Source organism: Mizuhopecten yessoensis, unplaced genomic scaffold (assembly GCF_002113885.1).
Source record: "Mizuhopecten yessoensis strain PY_sf001 unplaced genomic scaffold, ASM211388v2 scaffold10651, whole genome shotgun sequence".
Lineage (NCBI taxonomy): Eukaryota > Metazoa > Mollusca > Bivalvia > Pectinida > Pectinidae > Mizuhopecten > Mizuhopecten yessoensis.
The window spans coordinates 2,380,972-2,401,096 of NW_018408653.1; the positions used below are offsets into that span (position 1 = coordinate 2,380,972).

A 20,125-nucleotide genomic window follows, 5' to 3' on the forward strand; every position below is an offset into this window, starting at 1 on the left:
GGTCTCATTTGATCAAACATTAATGCCCTTACAAACAATCAGGATGGACGGACATGGAGCAAGTCAATATACCTAGTCCTTTCTATTCCAATATATAGTTGGGAACAACCAAACTGGCCAGATCTCTGCACATAACAACACATGGACAAGCTGTCCCCTTACAATGCCTTGTAAAAGTAATGGACAAGCTGTCCCCTTACAATGCCTTGTAAAAGTACACAACCATAAACAACTATATATATTACAATGTACTGAAATGGTTTGAAACAATAAATTAATATGATTATAATTCCATAAAAGAAATTAATGTTCTCTAATTCCTGTGCGTAAATGACAGAACTGTCTAGGGTTAAAAAAAAGAATGTAAGAAATTTCTTCCCTATTCCTATTTCACTATAAATGTGTAATGTCACATTGTGAAAACAATGACATGATGTCACAAAATCAGGAACATTCTGATACCACAGTTCAGAAAAAGTGTAATGCCTTTTGTCATTTCTGAGCCAATTCTGGTGAATGGAGTTTACAGAAAAATATTTGTCATGCCCGAGGATGTAGGACTTGGTCAATTATAAAACTGATGACACGTACATGATGGTACGCAAGAGGACAGACATCGATTATGGTCGGGTCATCTGATTAATCAGGTATACTAATCAAGGTTTTTTCGAAAGTGATTACGGACATTATAAGTCGCAAATAAAATGTGAAAGGTAGCACACATCCTTAATACACATGTACATATGCATCATAATTTAACTCTTGTATATCCATATATAATGTGAACCAAATATCAGTCCTATAGACAAAATAGGACCAATTTTCATAAAAAAAATATCTAAAATATCTAAATGATAATGATAATATACAAATAAAAAAACTAAAATCCAGTAACGAACTTGATTTGCAAGAAATAATTTTTCAAGCAGATATTTTCATGTTTTGGCACAATTATTACAATTAGTATTGTTATGTTTTAAATTTCTGAAGTCAATACATACTTTTCATACCTTTTATACAACGGTTCAAAATGCAGTATATAACCATGCATGGCAATTAGGCAAAGCATAGAAATGCCTGCACTCAATTGGCAAAATCTGAGTCAATATCTTCTGACATTTCAGATTTTTTTTAAATACATTACAACTTTGTTGTAACTTTAAGAAAGATGTTCATTATCCACAACAACAACAAAACCTTGCTCAATCTACGTGGGAGCGGTTTTGTTCCTTCTGTAACTTAATTTTTGATGTTGGTTTGGAAAACTTGAAATTGTCCATTACCATGTATACCTTCCTTACATCTGATGCTTATAGAATATGTGTACATTCTATATGATGATCTTGTGAATTTCAAAGTTTCAAATACAATAAGATATGAATGGATTGTGTAACACTTACAATTTATGAGAATTTTTTTATCTTAAAAAAGTTGCAAAGAACAAGATTTAAAAGAAAAATAGGAGGGTAAAAATATCTGTTATATTCTAGATCAAAGACAACTTTCAAGAGATGGGGGAACAATATACATGCATGTATGTATACAACCATAAATTCAATGTTATTATGATTTATATCACATCATGTAAACACATGAAGCAATCCATTTATTCAAGGGATAAATAAAATTATTTAATCCTAGAATGTTAAATAATCACTGCAGAAAGGACTTTCATGGTGAACTAGAAAGACCTGCATCTCTGCTTCGTCGGAAACCCACGCTCGATTGTACTAGTGTTTATCGATAAACGCTAGTACAATCGAACGAGGGTTTCTGATGATGGTATCATCTATAGAGGCATGATGCATATACCGTATCTGTGAAACAAGCCTTAACGATCACCTGTCTATAATGACTTCCTGTCCATAAAGACCACCTGCCAATACAGTCCACCTAGAGATAACAACCATAATGAAAATACCCTGAACTTTGATTTATAGGTAATACCAACCTGTTTATCATGTCCACCTGTCTATATATATATACTAATTTTGATTTTTCACTGTGGCAGTCTTATCAGGCAGGTTTGGCTGTGTAATTACAATAGAAATATATACACCAAATTAATTTTAAGTCAAAACCTTTTTTAATTATTCAAACCGGCATAGTTTAGTTTGTTTCAAATGTTGAAAACACAGACATTTTTGAGACAATAACAGTAGAAAACATAGATGACTCTGAACTTAGGTACAGGGGAGTACAATTTTAATAGCCCGACACATGGGGCTAGTAGACTTTATGTCAGGACTAGTACAAATAGGAAATCATACACCCCAGAGGTGAAAATGACTACAATGATAAAAGCTACATTCAAACAAAGCATTCACTTTCACTGGGTTCGGCACGTTTCTGTTGCCACAACTGGCTAGAGTTCGGGGAAAGGTTTCTACAGCTAGCAAACAAATGATCCACATTGTCATTCTGCTGTTTATAGGCCGACTCCTGATCGACACAGTGTTGAAAGATCACTTCTGATTGGATACAACCGTCCGAATTAGATACCACTTCCTGTTGGTTATTGTGGAGCACTTCCAGATGACCTTGACCAGCTGGTTCAGAATTGCTTTCCTGTGTGGGAATAGCATGTTCCGTTGTGTAATCGTTATTATTTTCGACAGACAAGTCTGGTTCGTCTGTCACTTGGCCGGATTCTTGTACACTTCCCATGCCTTCTTCGCTCACCACACCTTCGTAGAACGCTATTTTCTGCTGATGTTGGTGTATCAGTGTTACAGCTTCCTGGTTCTGCTGACTCATACTAACTGGAATGCTGCTGTTCTCTGTCAGTGTGGATTCCTTGTCCAGACTTTCCATGTTTTCCATTGCACCAAATTCATTTTCTTGATATTGTGGGTCACCAGTCGGAACCATGGTTATGGAATCATCTGAACACTCATCATTATACCCACCATTCTCAGTCACAGCCTCCAAGTAAGAGCCAAAGAAAATGTCACGTTTTGATTTCAGAATTTCGTTTTCCTCTGGATCAGATGTCCTCAAAAGAATCTTTCTTTCTGCCTCACGTTTCTTTGCCTCATTCATGTCCTCACACTCATATTCTTGTTGGATACTAAGATCAGCAACTCTATCTTCCAGAGATTCTGTTGTCTGGCTATCTTGTCTAAGGATGGGTAAGTCATTAAAATGGTTCTCCAGTTCCTCCAGACCAAGGTACACCTGTAAAATTGATCCAATATAGTTGTAATTATACCCTCATACCGGTACCTACACTGTATAAATTAAGCAATGAATAATGAAGCATGTTGAAGCCCCCTACAACTTTAAACTCATTCACCTGAGGACAAATTTTGAACTCTTTAAATTCAAAGGTTGAAATAGTTGATAATAAGACTTCAGGAGTGAATGAGTGAAGTTATCTATTATACCCTACTTCGTAAAGTCTAGTACAGTTTTGATTTATGACAGTAATGTATAACAACTTTGTTAAAATTTATATAGTTTTTCATATAATGTACATATGGAGGATACTGGGAATTCTACCAGAAGGTGTAGATTTCCCCATATTTCTCCCTCTTTCCCATCAATTTATTGAAAATCAATAATGACACTGAGAATACAATAAAACTTAGATAATTATTGATTTTTTAATACCCAACAAGTTAACCAAGAACATGTTAAGAAAGAGCAGGACAAAATAAACTTAAAACTTCACAGCAAGCTTGTTTTACGATTGTTAATCACCATGAAGCAATGTGAGATGCCATTGCATTTTGGCAGTGGATATTCTTTGTTGACCAAAATTACCTTAATGACATCACAAATCTCCTCAAAATAATGTCACAGTTCTGGTTTCAGAACATCAGTCGATAAAGTGCTGAAAATTTTGAACTCATTTTTTTCTTCTCTCAAAACAGTCTCAAGTCAGAATTTAGAGAAAATCTAGTTCCAGAACAGGGAACTGGATGCACCTAGGTGGGATAGAGTTATTCCACATGTGTGTCCCACATGTGTGTTCTGCATGTCTAATGCATACAGACGTTGGAGAAAGTAAGTAAAATCTAAAACAAACTTTTGAGTTATGATAGTAACTAAAATGTACTTCAAGTTTTCTTTATTGCATCTTCCTCCTAGGAGGGGACTATTTTTTAACAAAAGAATTTTCCAGTATTCTGGTACACAATAGTATAACTGGGTTAGACTGGAACAAAGTGTTCAAGAGCACAACAACAGAAGTGAATTCCTGTCAGCAGGATTGTTCACGAAATTTCAAAATGAACTACTTCAGCATTTGAATTGGAAGAGTTCAAATGCGTCTTAAGAGGTGAATAAGTTAAACATGACTTGATGGCCAGTAGGCAGTCATCCTGCAGACAGAGATATCTCCTTATTTACGGTTATGAATACATGTATAATCAAAATTCCTCATACAGACAGAGATATCTCCTTATTTACGGTTATGAATACATGTATAATTAAAATTCCTCCTGCAGACAGAGATATCTGCTTATTTTAGCTTATGAATACATGTATAATCACAATTCCTCCTACAGACAGGGATATCTCCTTATTTTCGGCTACAAATACATGTATAATCACAATTCCTCCTACAGAAAGAGATATCTCCTTATTTTCGGCTACAAATACATGTATAATCACAATTCCTCCTACAGACAGAGATATCTGCTTATTTTAGCTTATGAATACATGTATCATCAAAATTCCTCCTACAGACAGAGATATCTCCTTATTTTCGGTTATGAATACATGTATAATCAAAATTCCTAAGTTCAGAACAACAAAGGCCAACTTTAAATGATTAAGATTTAAATTGTACATGTGAATTAATCTGTGTTGGTATTGGTTCAAAAGGTGTACAAACTTTGGGAGATCGGTTTCTACATCGAACATTTGAATTATTTACTTTAATTGTTCAAAATTCAAAATATCTCAAAAGCTTTTCTTATTAATGAAATAATGACTCCCAAATTCTTAGTTACAGTTTTATTCTTTTTGATAGCAATATTATCATTTATTTTGATTCTCCTTTTGTCCAATGATTCTGATCTTTTACTTTTGTATCGAATAAACAATTTTCTTAAATAAGATGATGCAGCCTTACCTTGACCATATCAGGCCTATCCTTTTTCTTTTTCTGCGTACATTGAAGAGCAATGTGGAAAAGCTTGTTGTAGACATCATCCGAGCACATACCCGCTTTACTGTCACGGAGATCTTCGTACCGTGTCTGACTCGCTTCCAGGTACTCGGTCACATATCGCTCCTGTATTTACAACAGAAACAATGAGCCTCATCTAGTTAGTAAAAACACATTAACAATTACAGAAAATAGCCTTTTATCTATTACCTCGGTGGAAATTCAGTAATAATGATTTACCTACACAACATATGATCACAGAGTGATGGGAAAAAATCGGAACAGATCATGTTTGAAAGTTTAAAATCATACATAGCAATAACATGTATCTATTGATTAATGTCAATGGTTGGTTATTTTGAGGAGATTAATAAAATCCATATAGAGAAGAACTCTGTCATACAGGGAAGAGTTTTGTCGCGCAGGTAATGTTTATAACGTACCAGATATTTGGCGTCGCCACCTTCTCGTTTCTCATCATACGCTTGTTCTCCTGTACACACTTCCAGCATCACCTGGTAAAAATGAAAAAGTTTACTCTCAAAAAATCTACTGTGATTTACATATCAGGGCATATTCGTATATACAACTGGCAAATACTAAGACGCACCCAATACATGCCCTGTTTTTATATACAACTGGCAAATATTAAGAAGTACCTTGTACATTGTACCCTGTCTAAGCAGAATGTTGTATATTACAGAAACCTGGATAAACAGACCTTCATCTACATCTCATTGTAATTTACTGTGAAAACCCTGTATAATCTGGACACCTGTATAAACCAGACAGTCAACTTAAGAGCCCAGGTTGGTTAGATGGCTCAGTAGATTAGCGCACTCGCACTTCAACAAGACGCCGGGGTTCATTTTCCCGACCGGATGTGAAAAAGTATGGGGTCACCTGCTCGACCAAATGGATTTTCTCCAGCTGGTACTCCAGTTTTCTCCCACATTAAAACCCCCTGCGTGCTTCCATCCGCGTCAACAAGAGTGATCAATAATGTAAGTTGATAGAACTTGTTTTGTAATTGTTGTAAAACGAAGAAAATTTAATTTTAAAACTAGAACCCACTGTATAAACATTTATGTAACCCTGTATAACCTGGACACCTGTGTGTGTAGAATAATGCAGTATTATTTTTGCTTGGGGTCGATAACATGAATTTATTTTGATGAAATATTTTATTTTTAAGAATTTGTTTCTATGAACATTATCCCTTGGATTAAATGAGAGTGAAAATATGTTCCATATGAAATTAAATCATGCCAGGCCATGGTCTCTCTTGGTACAGTATAAAAATAATCTTAAAGCTATAAAAAAAAAAAAAATCTAGCAAATGAAGGTGTAATATTATTTGGATGACTTTAAGAACTACAAAATCTATGTGACGTACCACTCCATACGAGAATGTGTCTCCCTTGATAGACATTTGTGAGCCCCTCTGGGCCTCCGGAGGCATATAGGCCTTGCTGGTGTACTCCTTTGTGCCCATCTGTTGTTTGGTGATGTGAGTGAGTGCCCCAGTTGTGGACCCCTTCTGGGCATGCTTGGCCATCCCCAGGTCAGAAATCTTGGCCTCCAAATGTTTATCCAGAAGTATGTTGGCACTGAAATGAAACATTTAAGGTCTCAAACAAGCAAATATTTTGCAAATTACACAATGTCTCAAACAACCAGATCTTAAACGACCGGTATGTAAATTACACATTAACTCATTCACCCCTGGAGACTCATTTGAACTCTTCCAATTCAAAGGTCGGAATAGTACATTATGAAATTTCAGGGGTGAATAAGTAAAAGGTCTCAAACAACCAAATTTTAGTATGTTGGACTATCAAGAGTAGTCTCTCAAGCTGCTTACTTTTGTTCTTGATTTCTTTTTGCTTTCTTATTTGCTCCTGAGAGGCCTATTTTCTTGAAAAATACATGTCCTTAGCAAGAAAAACTTTCCTCAATAACGTAAATAATATATGACATTTATGTTCTTGTACAAACACCTTTTTTTTAAATCAAGAAAATGGATCTCACATGTGATCTAAGAGATACGAGGAAGCAACATATATTTCATCATAATAAACTACGTATGTCGGCATATATAAGGATGATTTATAGAAGGAGTTAGTTTTGCATGAAACATTAAAAACCTGTTGTTAGTTGATTTTAAAAAGTGAGTTCAAAAGCAACTACATGAAGTATATGATCATGAAACAGATGTTTTTGCATCATAAATCTGAAAAAATAATTTTCCTCAGAAGTTTAATAATTAATAATTTAATAATTCAGAAACAAAACAATTGGAGAAAAAAATTCCTGTCAATATCATTCAGCAAGTGTGCTATCTAAATTGTTTTTTTGATTTATGGCAAATTCATGTATAAGGAATTTACCTTTTGATGTCACCGTGGATGAGTGGTGCCGCGCCCAGAGTGTGTAAATACTGGAGACCACAAGCAGCGGCTCGTGTGATTTGCAGTCTCTCCTGCCACGTCAACGGTCGTGTCCCGGACTGAAAACAACAAGACCTAATCAACATTTGGAAACCCAGTGAGTTTTACTTTAACCCTTTCACCACTGTAGACCATGACTCACCCACATAAATGTATGGAAGAGTCTACTATAAAGATACCTACGGGTGAAGGCGTTAAAAGAACAACTCCGTAAATCAACTATCAACACTTGGTAAATTCTGTACTGTACAATTACAAACTTCTGATCAGGTGAATATGTGGTTTTATAAAGCAGAGAAAAGCAATTATCTATACCGGTACTTATTGAAATCGAAGTTTCTGTCACCAACTTTTTGCCTCCAGAAATTTAAAGCACTCATTCGTTGAAACCTTAATATTGATACATATATATATGGTAAACAACAGAATCATTATCTTTAATGAACTTTCCTTGAAAATCAACAAGACATGAAAATATTATATATTAATTTTATGACATATTGGTACAGAAAACAAAATGTTTTTGAATTCCTAGGCTGCTAAATTTTCAAACATCAATACAACACTACCGTATACCAGGCAACTTTCGCCCAGTCAAGTATTCAGCGATTTTCTGATAAAATCCATGTTCGCCCAGTGATAATTTCACCCTTTATATATAGTTACTTTTATATCGATATTGTGAACTAATATTTGGTGTCATTATAAATTCCCCATCATTGGGGAGGGCGAAACATGCGAAAGTTAAAACTGCGGCAAAATCTTCCCAGAATACAGTATCATGTCTGCATTACCTTGCAGCTAAGTCTGTCCTCAAGTGACCCATTAGGCATGAACTGGTAGACAAGGCAGACATCCGATCCCTCTAGTGTATACCCGTACAGAGCTACAATGTTCTCGTGTCGGTATCTACAAAGTAGGACATTATAATACTGATGTAGTTATCCAGTTAAAAAAAATGCCTGGTAATAAGACGATACAAATCTACTCAATTTAAGAAGAAATGCAAAAAAAAGTCTATTTCGTTGTCCTGTTATGAGCCTGTCTCCCCACATTGAGTAAGAGATAACGTGTTGGGCCCAGCTGGGCTTATTGGAGAATAAGTATGGTATTTCCCTTCATGATTAAATGTTGGCATATTATCAAACCTGAAAATATGTCGATACGTATGAGAAATCTTCCTTTTAAAACATTTTGTGTTTCTGAAATATTTACCAGAAGATCTGCAGATTAATATCATTATTTTGTAGTACATGTACTTCAAATGTGTATTTGCGGGAGATATTGATTGAAAATATAGTGTTGACGTTTTTAACCCACAGAAGTGCTGACCTACCGAATCAGTGCCTTTAGCTCGGTTTTCAGATGACTCTGTGATTCCTGGTCCCCTTCTGATCCCTGCACACAAACACACTTATGTTATCAGGTTTTGCCAATATATTATGTAAACTATGTAATATATTATCTTCATTTTTTTCCATGCCATCAAAATATCTTCGGAAACTTTTGATTTATGAAATTTAGTACAGGAACTCGTATCACGAACATAAAAATGAGGAATAATATAATTCTGCAAATTACAATTTTTTGCTTAATTCTACAAACTATAGACCCAATTACAAACAAGTGTACAACATACAAATAACAAATGAAAGGTTTATACCCCCTGATCGCTTCCTGCTTACCATCAGGTACCTTTAATTGTCACTGAGTTTGAAATACAATGAAACTTGACTCTTACCGACATGTGAATTTACTGTATATATTTTCTATGTATTCAAACCGTGCTTTACCGACAAACAGATATATGTGTTTCTTGATAATGTTTCAGTCAGGATTCACTATAGAGTGTTTCTTGATGTCAGTGAAGTCAGGATTCACTGTAGAGTGTTTCTTGATGTCAGTGAAGTCGGGATTCACTGTAGAGTGTTTCTTGATGTCAGTGAGGTCGGGATTCACTGTCGAGTGTTTCTTGATGTCAGTGAAGTCAGGATTCACTGTAGAGTGTTTCTTGATGTCAGTGAGGTCGGGATTCACTGTCGAGTGTTTCTTGATGTCAGTGAAGTCAGGATTCACTGTAGAGTGTTTCTTGATGTCAGTGAGGTCAGGAATCACTGTCGAGTGTTTCTTGATGTCAGTGAAGTCAGGAATCACAAAATCACACAAGAACTTTTACAAGCACTTTCTCCAACTTTGAAAACATAACAATGAGGGACATGCTTAATTACAACTGGAAATTGAGCGTACTAGTTTGTTAACAGTAACTGTAATTGAAGTACTTACAGAGAAGAGTCGTTTGATGGCACATTGCGAGTTTTTGAGTCTGCCTTTGAAGACTTCGCCAAAACCGCCTTGCCCAAGCTTGCACTGATCATTAAACCCGTTGGTGGCCTGGTTTATTTCTTTGTACGTGAAGCTTGGTGTGTTAATGATTGCCATGGCAGTATCTGCATCACAGCTCCCATCCTGGTTCAGGGTAGACAAGCCCTCATGACTCTTGACTCGATCCATTAAGTCGAGGCTCATGGAGGGCTCCCCCATGTTGCCTTTGCTTTCCTCTGCTGGCCCCTCCGACCGAATCTCGTTCTCCTGCACTGAGCACATAGATTTGTCTCCCTTTCCACTTACCGACAGGAATCCCATCAAACTTTTCTGTTAAAAATAATTCAGAAGGTATTGTGCAGAAACATTTTTTTTTAGCAACAACCAACCATTTAAACCACAGTATGCCAATTAAATATGCACAGATTTTGCTCGTCATCAAATATGGTTTTAGCATTATCCTATTTACCCGAAAAATGTTAGTTATACTAATCACAAACGATACAAAATTAACAACACATTCTTTCGTTAGCAGGAACAAACCATAGTTCAGCGAGTCCTGTATTTATAAACTAGAACAAGGATCCCCCTTTTGCCCTGTGGCTGACCTATAAATAACAACAGTGACCTTGATGTTGACCTTGGGACCCTGATATTCAAATGCCTCTAACTGACCTTTTTTAAACTTTGATTTCCTTAGTAGAATTAATAAAAGGAAAAGCCATGCCACTGTTAAAAAAATTTTTTTTTAAGGATTATGTAATGGTAGGTTAACCGATTGATAATCAAAAATCGAACGGTTGACACTAACTGATTATATCCAATCATTGATGTTGATTCTACAGAAGAAGTCGTTTAAAGGTTTTTAAGACAATTGACCCCTGTGACCTTGAATATGGACAAAGGTTATTCATTTGAACAAACTTGGTAGCCCTTCATCCACGCATGCTACTGGCCAAATATCATCACCCTGGAGCTTTTGGTAATTCAGAAGAAGGTGTTTAAAGGTTTTTAAGACAATCGACCCCTGTGACCTTGAATATGAGTGAAGGACATTCATTTGAACAGACTTGATAACCCTTCATCCCAACATTCTTCAGACTAAATATCATCACCCTGGACCCTTTTGTTATACAGAAGTTGTTTAAAGGTTTTTTAAGACAATTGATCCATGTGACCTTAAATATGGGTGAAGGTCATTCATTTGAACAAACTTTGAAGCCCTTCATCCACGCATGCTACTGGCCAAATATCATCACCCTGGAGCTTTTGGTCATTCAGAAGTAGTCGTTTAAACGTTTTTAAGACAATTGACCCCTGTGACCTTGATGTGGGGAAAGGTTGTTCATTTGAACAAACTTAATAACCCTTTATCCCAACATCCTTCTGACCAAATATCATCACCCTAGACCTTTTGGTTATTCAGAAGAAGTTTTTTAAATATTTCAACATATTTGACCCTTGTGACCTTGAATATGTACGAAGGTCATTCATTTGAACAAACTTGTTAGCTCTGTATCCAAATGTGCTACTTGCCAAGTATCAACACCCTAGACCTCTTGGTTATTTAGAAGAAGTTGTTTAAAAGTTTAAACATATTTTACCCCCTTGTGACCTTGAATATGGGCGAAGGTCATTCACTTGAACAAAAATGGTAGTACTTTTACCCCAGCATGTTGTTGACCAAATATCATCATCATGGGCCTTCTGGTTAATCAGAAGAAGTTGTTTTAAGATTTTAACATATTTGACCCCTGTGACCTTGAAAATGGGCAAAGGTCATTCATTGGAACAAATTTGGTAGCTCTTCATCCCAGCATGCTACTGGCCAAATATCATCAGCTTGAGTATTTTGGTTAATTCAGAAGAAGTTGTTTAAAGTAAAAAGTTGACGACGGACGGACGACAGAGCCAGGTGAGCTAACAAGCAAGAGTTACTAATAAGCATGTTTTAAGTGTGTATTTTTACTGTCCATACTTTGCCCTTGTCCTGTCCCGCTGTGACCTTGTTCTGTCCTGGTATGACCTTGTCGTCATAGTTTTTCTCTATAGATGGAATGTGTTTGTCCTCCATCATCTTATTGGACATGAACTTTGACCCCTGTTGTGATTTATCGGGCATGTTGAAGTTAAGGTTGTGGTCTTTGTTGTTCTGCGGGTTCCCAGGAGGGTGTGCCCCAGGTGGACATGGTTTTGGCAATTCTGTAAACAATAAATCCACAAACTATAGAATGAACAAATATATGAAGAATTTATTTTAAATCAATATCTGAATAAACGACAAATCTATGACAGCAATGTAAGGCATAAATCACACCAAGTCTTCACCTGTAAAATGCTTAAAAATTAAAAACAAAATAAAATTTTGTAGATACAGAAAGCTAAACAAGGTAGATAATTTTACTGCACCACATTGTTATTTTGCCCACTTAGGATTCTCATAAAAGTGGACAAAGAGAAAATCAGATTCTTTACCACTCTATAGTGCATTCAGCTTTATGTCATACAATACTGAAACTTTTATCATTCTGATTGTTTAAACCACACATACAGCTCAAGACTAGAAATCATTTCTAGCAAAAGATTTTAGTGATCATATTTTCAATGATGGTATTCAATCAAAATTATATTCTAAATGTTTATGTGCTCTATGAAGCTATGCTAAATGAAATTAATTTCCTTTAGACCTTTAGAGTCTTTATGCCCTCCACTGTTTTCAAACAACCAAACCGTTCAGGAAAACATCTAGTAAAATGTTTTTTTGAGTTTAGGAAAATTGGTTTTCCAAAATTTCTTTAGCATATAAACAAATTAGACACACATTTAACCTTGAATAGGGACCAAGGTTGTTTAGTAAAACTCCATGACGACAGCTACAGGCCATACACGGCCATATAAAAGCTTTCAATTCTTCTTCAGAAGTCGTTTGAGCATCATATTTGACCCCAGTGACTCTGAAAATGAGTCTATACTTACTGGTGGAGTTGAGATCCTTTAACATATCTCTGGGTGATGGAGCTGATCCTCCCACCGCGCCATGATCACCAGAACTGAAACGGTGATATACTGGTCGCACATCACACACCTTCTCACTGCTACTGGTAACTACAACAAACAATTACAGAAAACATCAGACATCTCAGTCTACAACAGACAACATCAGATATCTCAGTCTACAACAGACAACATCAGACATCTCAGTCCACAACAGACAACATCAGACATCTCAGTCTACAACAGATAACATCAGATATCTCAGCCTACAACAGACAACATCAGACATCTCAGTCCACAACAGACAACATCACATATATTAGTCCAAAACAGACAATATCAGATATCTCAGTCTACAACAGACAACATCAGATATCTCAGTCTTCAACAGACAACATCAGATATCTGAGTCTACAACAGACAACATCAGATATATCAGTCTATAACAGACACCATCAGATATCTCAGTCTACAACAGACAACATCAGATATCTCAGTCTACAACAGACAACATCATATATCTCAGTCTACAAAATACACCATCATACATCTTAGTCTACAACAACAAACATTATACATGTATATCTTAGTCAACAACAGACAACAACAAATATCTCAGTCTATAACTGACAACATCATATATCTCAGTCTATAACTGACAACATCATATATCTCAGTCTACAACGTACACCATCATACATCTTAGTCTACAACAACAAACATTATATATCTTAGTCAACAACAGACAACAACAAATATCGTAGTCTACAACAGACAACATCACATATCTCAGTCTATAACTGACAACATCAGATATCTCAGTCTACAACAGACAACATCAGATATCTCAATCCACAACAGACAACATCAGATATCTCGGTCTACAACATCAAATATCTCAATCCACAACAGACAACATCAGATATCTCAGTCTATAACTGACAACATCACATATCTCAGTCTTCAACAGACAACATCACATATCTCAATCTACAACAGACAACATCACATATCTCAGTCTACAACACACAACATCAGATATCTCAGTCTACAACAGACAACATCAGATATCTCAATCCACAACAGACAACATCACACATATTAGTCCAAAACAGACAACATCAGATATCTCAGTCTACAACACACAACATCAGATATCTCAATCCACAACAGACAACATCAGATATCTCAGTCTACAACACACAACATCAGATATCTCAGTCTGTAACAGACAACATCAGATACCTCAATCCACAACAGACAACATCAGATATCTTAGTCTACAACAGACAACATCATATATCTCAGTCTACAACAGACAACATCAGATATCTCAATCCACAACAGACAACATCAGATATCTTAGTCTACAACAGATATATAAGATAGTCAATAACTGACATCACCCAATATCTCAAGGATTAAATGGTTCCAATAAACAGTAGATTATACATGTGCTTTATGATAACCAGTGTCAAAAATGAATGCCTTGTTTTTTACCTTTCATGCGTGTCATCAAAATATCATCCATAAAATAAATTTCATGTTTTTTGAAGTGTGAAACTGTTTTAGAAAGAAGGTAATTTTTACAGTAAAGTGATAAATCTCTTTAAGTCAAAGTGCAGAACATTCTCAGCCACCATATATCAAGTCAAATTTTATACACTTTAACAGGGCACATCCATATGTTCATTTCAAAATGATTGTACATTATTGTCAAAGTGAGACCTACGTTGACAATGCAAATATACTTACAATTCATATTAGTACATGGTATGTCGTTGCCAGGACACTGCCATTACTACATAGCTATAGAACTATCGCATCAAATCATACACAAAGCTAATAGTCCATATCACACGTTATTTAAGATCAACATCCAATATATATGGTTGCCAACTCTCTGCCATGCATCATGTAACCTATGTAAAGAACCTCTGTTACACTATCATTATTACCAGAAGGATTTACCTGTATTGACCTGAGAATTTGATCTATATCACCTGTCCTATATATACGTTAACCTTATGTATTGCTGTCAGGTTTTACGACCGGACCAGTAATTACAGATGTATGTCCTCAAGCCTGACAGGAATTCAACACATCATTAAAAGGTTGTATAAGTTCATCAAAGCCTGATTAGCTTCGTTAAGAAGAAAGGTATATTAACTTTGTACCTGGAACATTTTCAAATATATTAAAATTTACACCTGAAAATTATGCGTATGAGTTATAATTAAAAGGTGAGCTGCAGATACCATTTTCCTAAGCTTAAGTTGGTTTTTTTTTTAATTTTATTTGACACAGGTAATGAAGCGTATGTTAGATTATCATTTTATTTATGAATACCTGTCTGCTGACGACGTTATACTTCTTGTAAAGGACACACATTCTACAACCAGCCAGGAGCCAGCGGCTACATTGTATTATGAATCGACCAATAACAAAAAGCAACGACACGCCTATGAATATAGCTCATGACAAGACTGGCCAATGAATGGCGGATCATCATCAGTTAATTATTTTATTGTCTAAATGATTGTATTTTTATACCGATTAAGTAAACAAACATTAGGGAAGTATTCTAGATACCTGACACAACTACAGAGGCCAGTCATATTGTGATCTTTTATTTTGATGTAAGGCTAGAAGGTCAGCTTTCATTCATCAGCAAGTCCACTAGGGAAGTTCAAACGATTATAGTCATTAGTAAATACACTAGGGAAGTTCAAATAATAACCGGCTACATTCTTAAGGTATATTGATTCATTTCCAGCTCTAGATCTGATCAATGTTGATTTATCACCATGAAGTATTTTTTAATTTACTTACGGGTATTTATCATAGTTTAAGCGAACATGAAGAACTAAATAAGGTATTTCTAAGAAAGACTCATACACTTACTTGTAAATTGATTAGTATGGGAGGTATAGTTTATATATTTTTTTTAAACTACTATCAGGTAACAACACTTCTGTATTTCAACTGAAAGGTATACAGATCTTGCACATAGCAAACGTTTGGTTTTATGTACATCCAGCTTTAAACATTAATGTACGGGTAACAGTAGCGACCCAGTTGTGAGCTTCCAGTATATTCGATTCAGTGGTGACCCTCATCCAGCCCTAAATATAAAGTTATATAGTGGTGACCCTGTGTTAATATTTCTTATATCCAACTTCAAGCATAAAGATATAGAGATGCATTGCCTTGTGCTTTTTTCTCCATCTTCAAACATAGATAAGTCTTTAATAGGATTTAATAGGATATTAGTGGACGCAGGCATTGCTGCCTCTATATCCACATCAATATAATTTGAAATACAATGCGGTAAACATAAAATAAGCCTATACATAAGACGCTGTATGATCCTACTTCAACTCAAGATCTTTCCAGAGTTCATCCAAGTTTTTCACAAAGTCAAATATGTTACAAGATAAAACAATATCTTGTGGGAGACTTTTTCAGATATCAATTATTCTTTGATTAGGTAATTTTTTCCAATTTTTAAATGACAATGTTGTTAGACTTTCTTTTTACTGTGTCCACGAGTTCTTCCTTGTACATATGCACGTAGCTGCTTATATAATTATATTTACTGTATACCAGGTAATCTTCCCTGCAGTTTAATTTTTGCCTTTTCCTCCCTATAAAATGAAGGTGAAACTTATCATTACAGCGAATATAAATAAACAGCAAAATAAAAATGTTAATTAAATGTGAAAGGCCATTTTTAATTACAACAATTAATATTAAAGGACAATGAAATAGCATTTCCTATAATTTCCACTGAACTGAATAGATATGGTTGCTCTAATGATAAATTACTAGGCATTTTTTTTTTGGTCCATGTCATATCAGAGAATTACTAGATGAATTCACAGGCAGGAAGCTAAGATATTGCCAGCAGAAATGATATGATTAGGGTCATACATTGTAAGATGTTGTAGGATCAACCACAGAGAACATATTTGACCCCTATGATCTTGAAAAATTTAAATGGTCAGGAATTTAATCAGATATTTGAAAAGAAAAAGCAACATTTCAGTGTTTGCAGGATCTGGTTCGGTAAAAGGTGTCGTTTGATTTCTTTTTTTAAATATTTAACTCCTGCAACCTTGAAAGTAGGTAAAGGTCTTTCATTCAAACAAGCATAATAGTGCTTCATCTCAAAAAACCGCAGACCAAATATTTACATTTAGACAAAAATGTAGAAACCTATGGGTGAATGAATGACAGATAATGGTCACTCATGATCACTCACAGTACCATGACATAAAACATGCATATTATTATTATTTGTATATATTGTAAAACATTCCTATCAATCAATGCTAAAAAAAGTAAAAAATTCAGCTTTAATATTTACATCTTGTAATTATAATTTCAAATATGCAAAACACAATTGTTAACAACGCCAATGCATTAACATCATTAAATGTTGCTATGGCGCTTTGCTATTGTTGAAAAATGATGCTATGGCGCTTTGCTATTGTTGCACAATGATGCTATGACGCTTTGCTATTGTTGTACAATGTTGCTATGGCACTTTGCTATTGTTGCACAATGTTGCTATGATGCTTTGCTATTGTTGCACAATGATGCTATGACGCTTTGCATTGTTGCACAATGATGCTATGACGCTTTGCTATTGTTGCACAATGTTGCTATGGCGCTTTGCATAATTGTTGCACAGTGATGCTATGGCACTTCGCTATTGTTGCACAATGATGCTATGGCGCTTTGATATTGTTGCACAATGATGCTATGGTGCTTTGCATTGTTGCATAATGATGCTATGATGCTTAGCTATTGTTGCACAATGTTGCTATGGCGCTTTGCTATTGTTGCACAATGATACTATGGTGCTTTGCTATTGTTGTACAATGATGCTATGGCACTTTGCTTTTGTTGCACAATGATGCTATGGCACTTTGCTATTGTTGCACAATGTTGCAATGGCACTTTGCTATTGTTGTACAATGATGCTATGGCGCTTTGCTATTGTTGCACAATGATGCTATGGCACTTTGCTATTGTTGCACAATGTTGCTATGGCGCTTTGCTATTGTTGCACAATGATGCTATGGCGCTTTGCTATTGTTGCACAATGATGCTATGGCGCTTTGCTATTGTTGCACAATGTTGCTATGGTGCTTTGCTATTGTTGCACATTGATGCTATGGCACTTTGCTATTGTTGCACAATGATGCTATGGTTCTTTGCTATTGTTGCACAATGTTGCTATGTCACTTTGCTATTGTTGCACATTGATGCTATGGCGCTTTGCTATTGTTGCACAATGATGCTATGCACTGTATACTGGGGTTTTCACACTTCATAAATGTATGAAAGTTTCTAGTTATCGAGAAAAAAAATTGACACGCTGATCATCAAGAAGTGTTTCTTCTCACGGGACACCTAACAAATTTTAAAAACTTTTGCCAGAGAAAATTAGTTATTTTGAAAAAACAGAAACTTTTGAGATAAATGAAATCCCTGGACTAACAAGGTTATATTTCATTTATAACAAACACAAATAAGATGTACTGAATTACAGTGACTATTGTCAGGTCATTTTATTTTACAATCCACAAACTGGTAATAAATTAATGTACATGATAAACAACAAGAGTAACATAACCAACGGCTAGGTTATGCATTGCAACATTTTTCTAAATAATTCTGTTTTAACAATTAATTTTACATTTCTCTTTTACTAAAATTAAATATCAATCACTTTTAATCCATTGACCCATGCATAATAATTCTATAACACTAAAAACATCATAATACTGTATAAAAACATTCATGATTTTATAGCCTCAGCTGTCGTGTCTGCACAGTAAAAGGCAAAAATATTCTGTGGGTGAAGGGAGACCCTGGAGTCACCCAAAATAACTTTTTTTCTTGGGGTTTACTATAAAAACATTAATTTCTCTACGTCCCATCACCTATAACATCAACTATAAGTGCCCCTCCTCCCCTCCTACAAAATTTAAATTCTTCGTGATAAAAACAAATCCTATACATACCGGTACCATGATCCTGATCATCAGGCACTGTGATATTGTAAATACGCATTATTACAATCACTGGCTATCAATCCCTGCATCTGTATGCCATTTTTTCTTCTTCAAATATTCCACTAGGCAAATTTTCAATAAATATTTCAATTCCAATTCAATATTTGCAGCAATTCCAAGCTGCCTTACTCCACAAACACATATGCAGGAACTGTTTACTTTAAATACCCAAACAGTACAGATATCTGGTTACTGAAGTAGCATCTCTGAAATTATGCGAGGTGTTTTCATGTGGAGAAAAAAATACTCAAGCAAATTGTAAACAGAGCCTACATGGAGGTTTATCGAGGACACTATGGTATTTGGAGCGTGACACACTCTAGCCGCAGCCAGTCCTGACCCAGTGTTGCGTCATACTTCACCACATACATCAATCCTCCTTGCATGCCCTTAAAGTACCGGCCGAGAACCAGCCCATCACATGTACAGGACAAACATTAATTACCTTACACAAACAAACATTTCCAGGACGTTTACCTCTGACCCATAGAAGTGTACTGAATTGGATAGGATTTCCGTACCAATATTACAAGTCATTAGTCAATTTCTAACCAATCCTGATCAACTGTTAATCTGGTAACCAATGAAAATGGGAATTCAAGTACTCTCCTGAGCCCTTCCCTTCCTGGTAAGGAACTGCGAGATAGAATAAAATGCAGTAAGGTGTGGAATGAGACAGAAATTTGAATACGACTTTCTACATCCTGTTGTGGGTGTTGTGGGTATGTGTTTGTACGTGTGTGCGAGCAGTGTGTGGCTATACTAATGTAGTAAATAACGAGTGGCCCACACCTACCAGATGCTTACAGATATTTAACGAGGGCATATTTTACGGGTATATTATCAGGTGACCTAGGCCTATGCACAGGTATTCTGGGTATATATATCAGCTGTTCAGTTCCTTTGAAAAAGGATTATGTAGATTACTTGCACATCTGTCAAACTGTTACCTCTATTAAGCAAATACTTGACTATAAGGACATCTCTGTATAGCTGTATAGGTCATCCACACACACAGCAAAAACCTATCTATAAACATCACCTCTGTATAGCAACTACCTGTATATAAAGACCACTTGATCTATCTCTGTTACTTCTTATAGCAAATACTGTTCAAGAGACCAGGTAAATCCGAATAGTTAATATATATCTCTAAA

At 35.5% G+C, this 20,125-nt stretch overlaps 1 protein-coding gene across 4 annotated transcripts in view; it reads right to left on the reverse strand.

The window, feature by feature from the left end:
- Positions 1–972: 972 nt before the first annotated feature.
- Positions 973–20,125, reverse strand: part of LOC110461679 (receptor-like kinase LIP2) — a 30,542-nt gene continuing 11,389 nt past the window's right edge. Inside the window, exons 1-11 of one of the 4 annotated variants that reach the window (XM_021515275.1) lie at positions 19,446–19,616; positions 12,865–12,993; positions 11,867–12,090; positions 9,850–10,218; positions 8,903–8,964; positions 8,361–8,475; positions 7,507–7,625; positions 6,513–6,726; positions 5,560–5,631; positions 5,081–5,242; positions 973–3,177 (exon numbers count right to left, since the gene is read on the reverse strand). In XM_021515275.1, the coding sequence (XP_021370950.1) occupies positions 2,311–3,177; positions 5,081–5,242; positions 5,560–5,631; positions 6,513–6,726; positions 7,507–7,625; positions 8,361–8,475; positions 8,903–8,964; positions 9,850–10,218; positions 11,867–12,090; positions 12,865–12,889 (2,229 nt within the window). In that variant the 5' untranslated portion in view covers positions 12,890–12,993; positions 19,446–19,616 and the 3' untranslated portion in view covers positions 973–2,310. The other 3 variants (XM_021515274.1, XM_021515272.1, XM_021515271.1) reach the window with 3 other exon arrangements.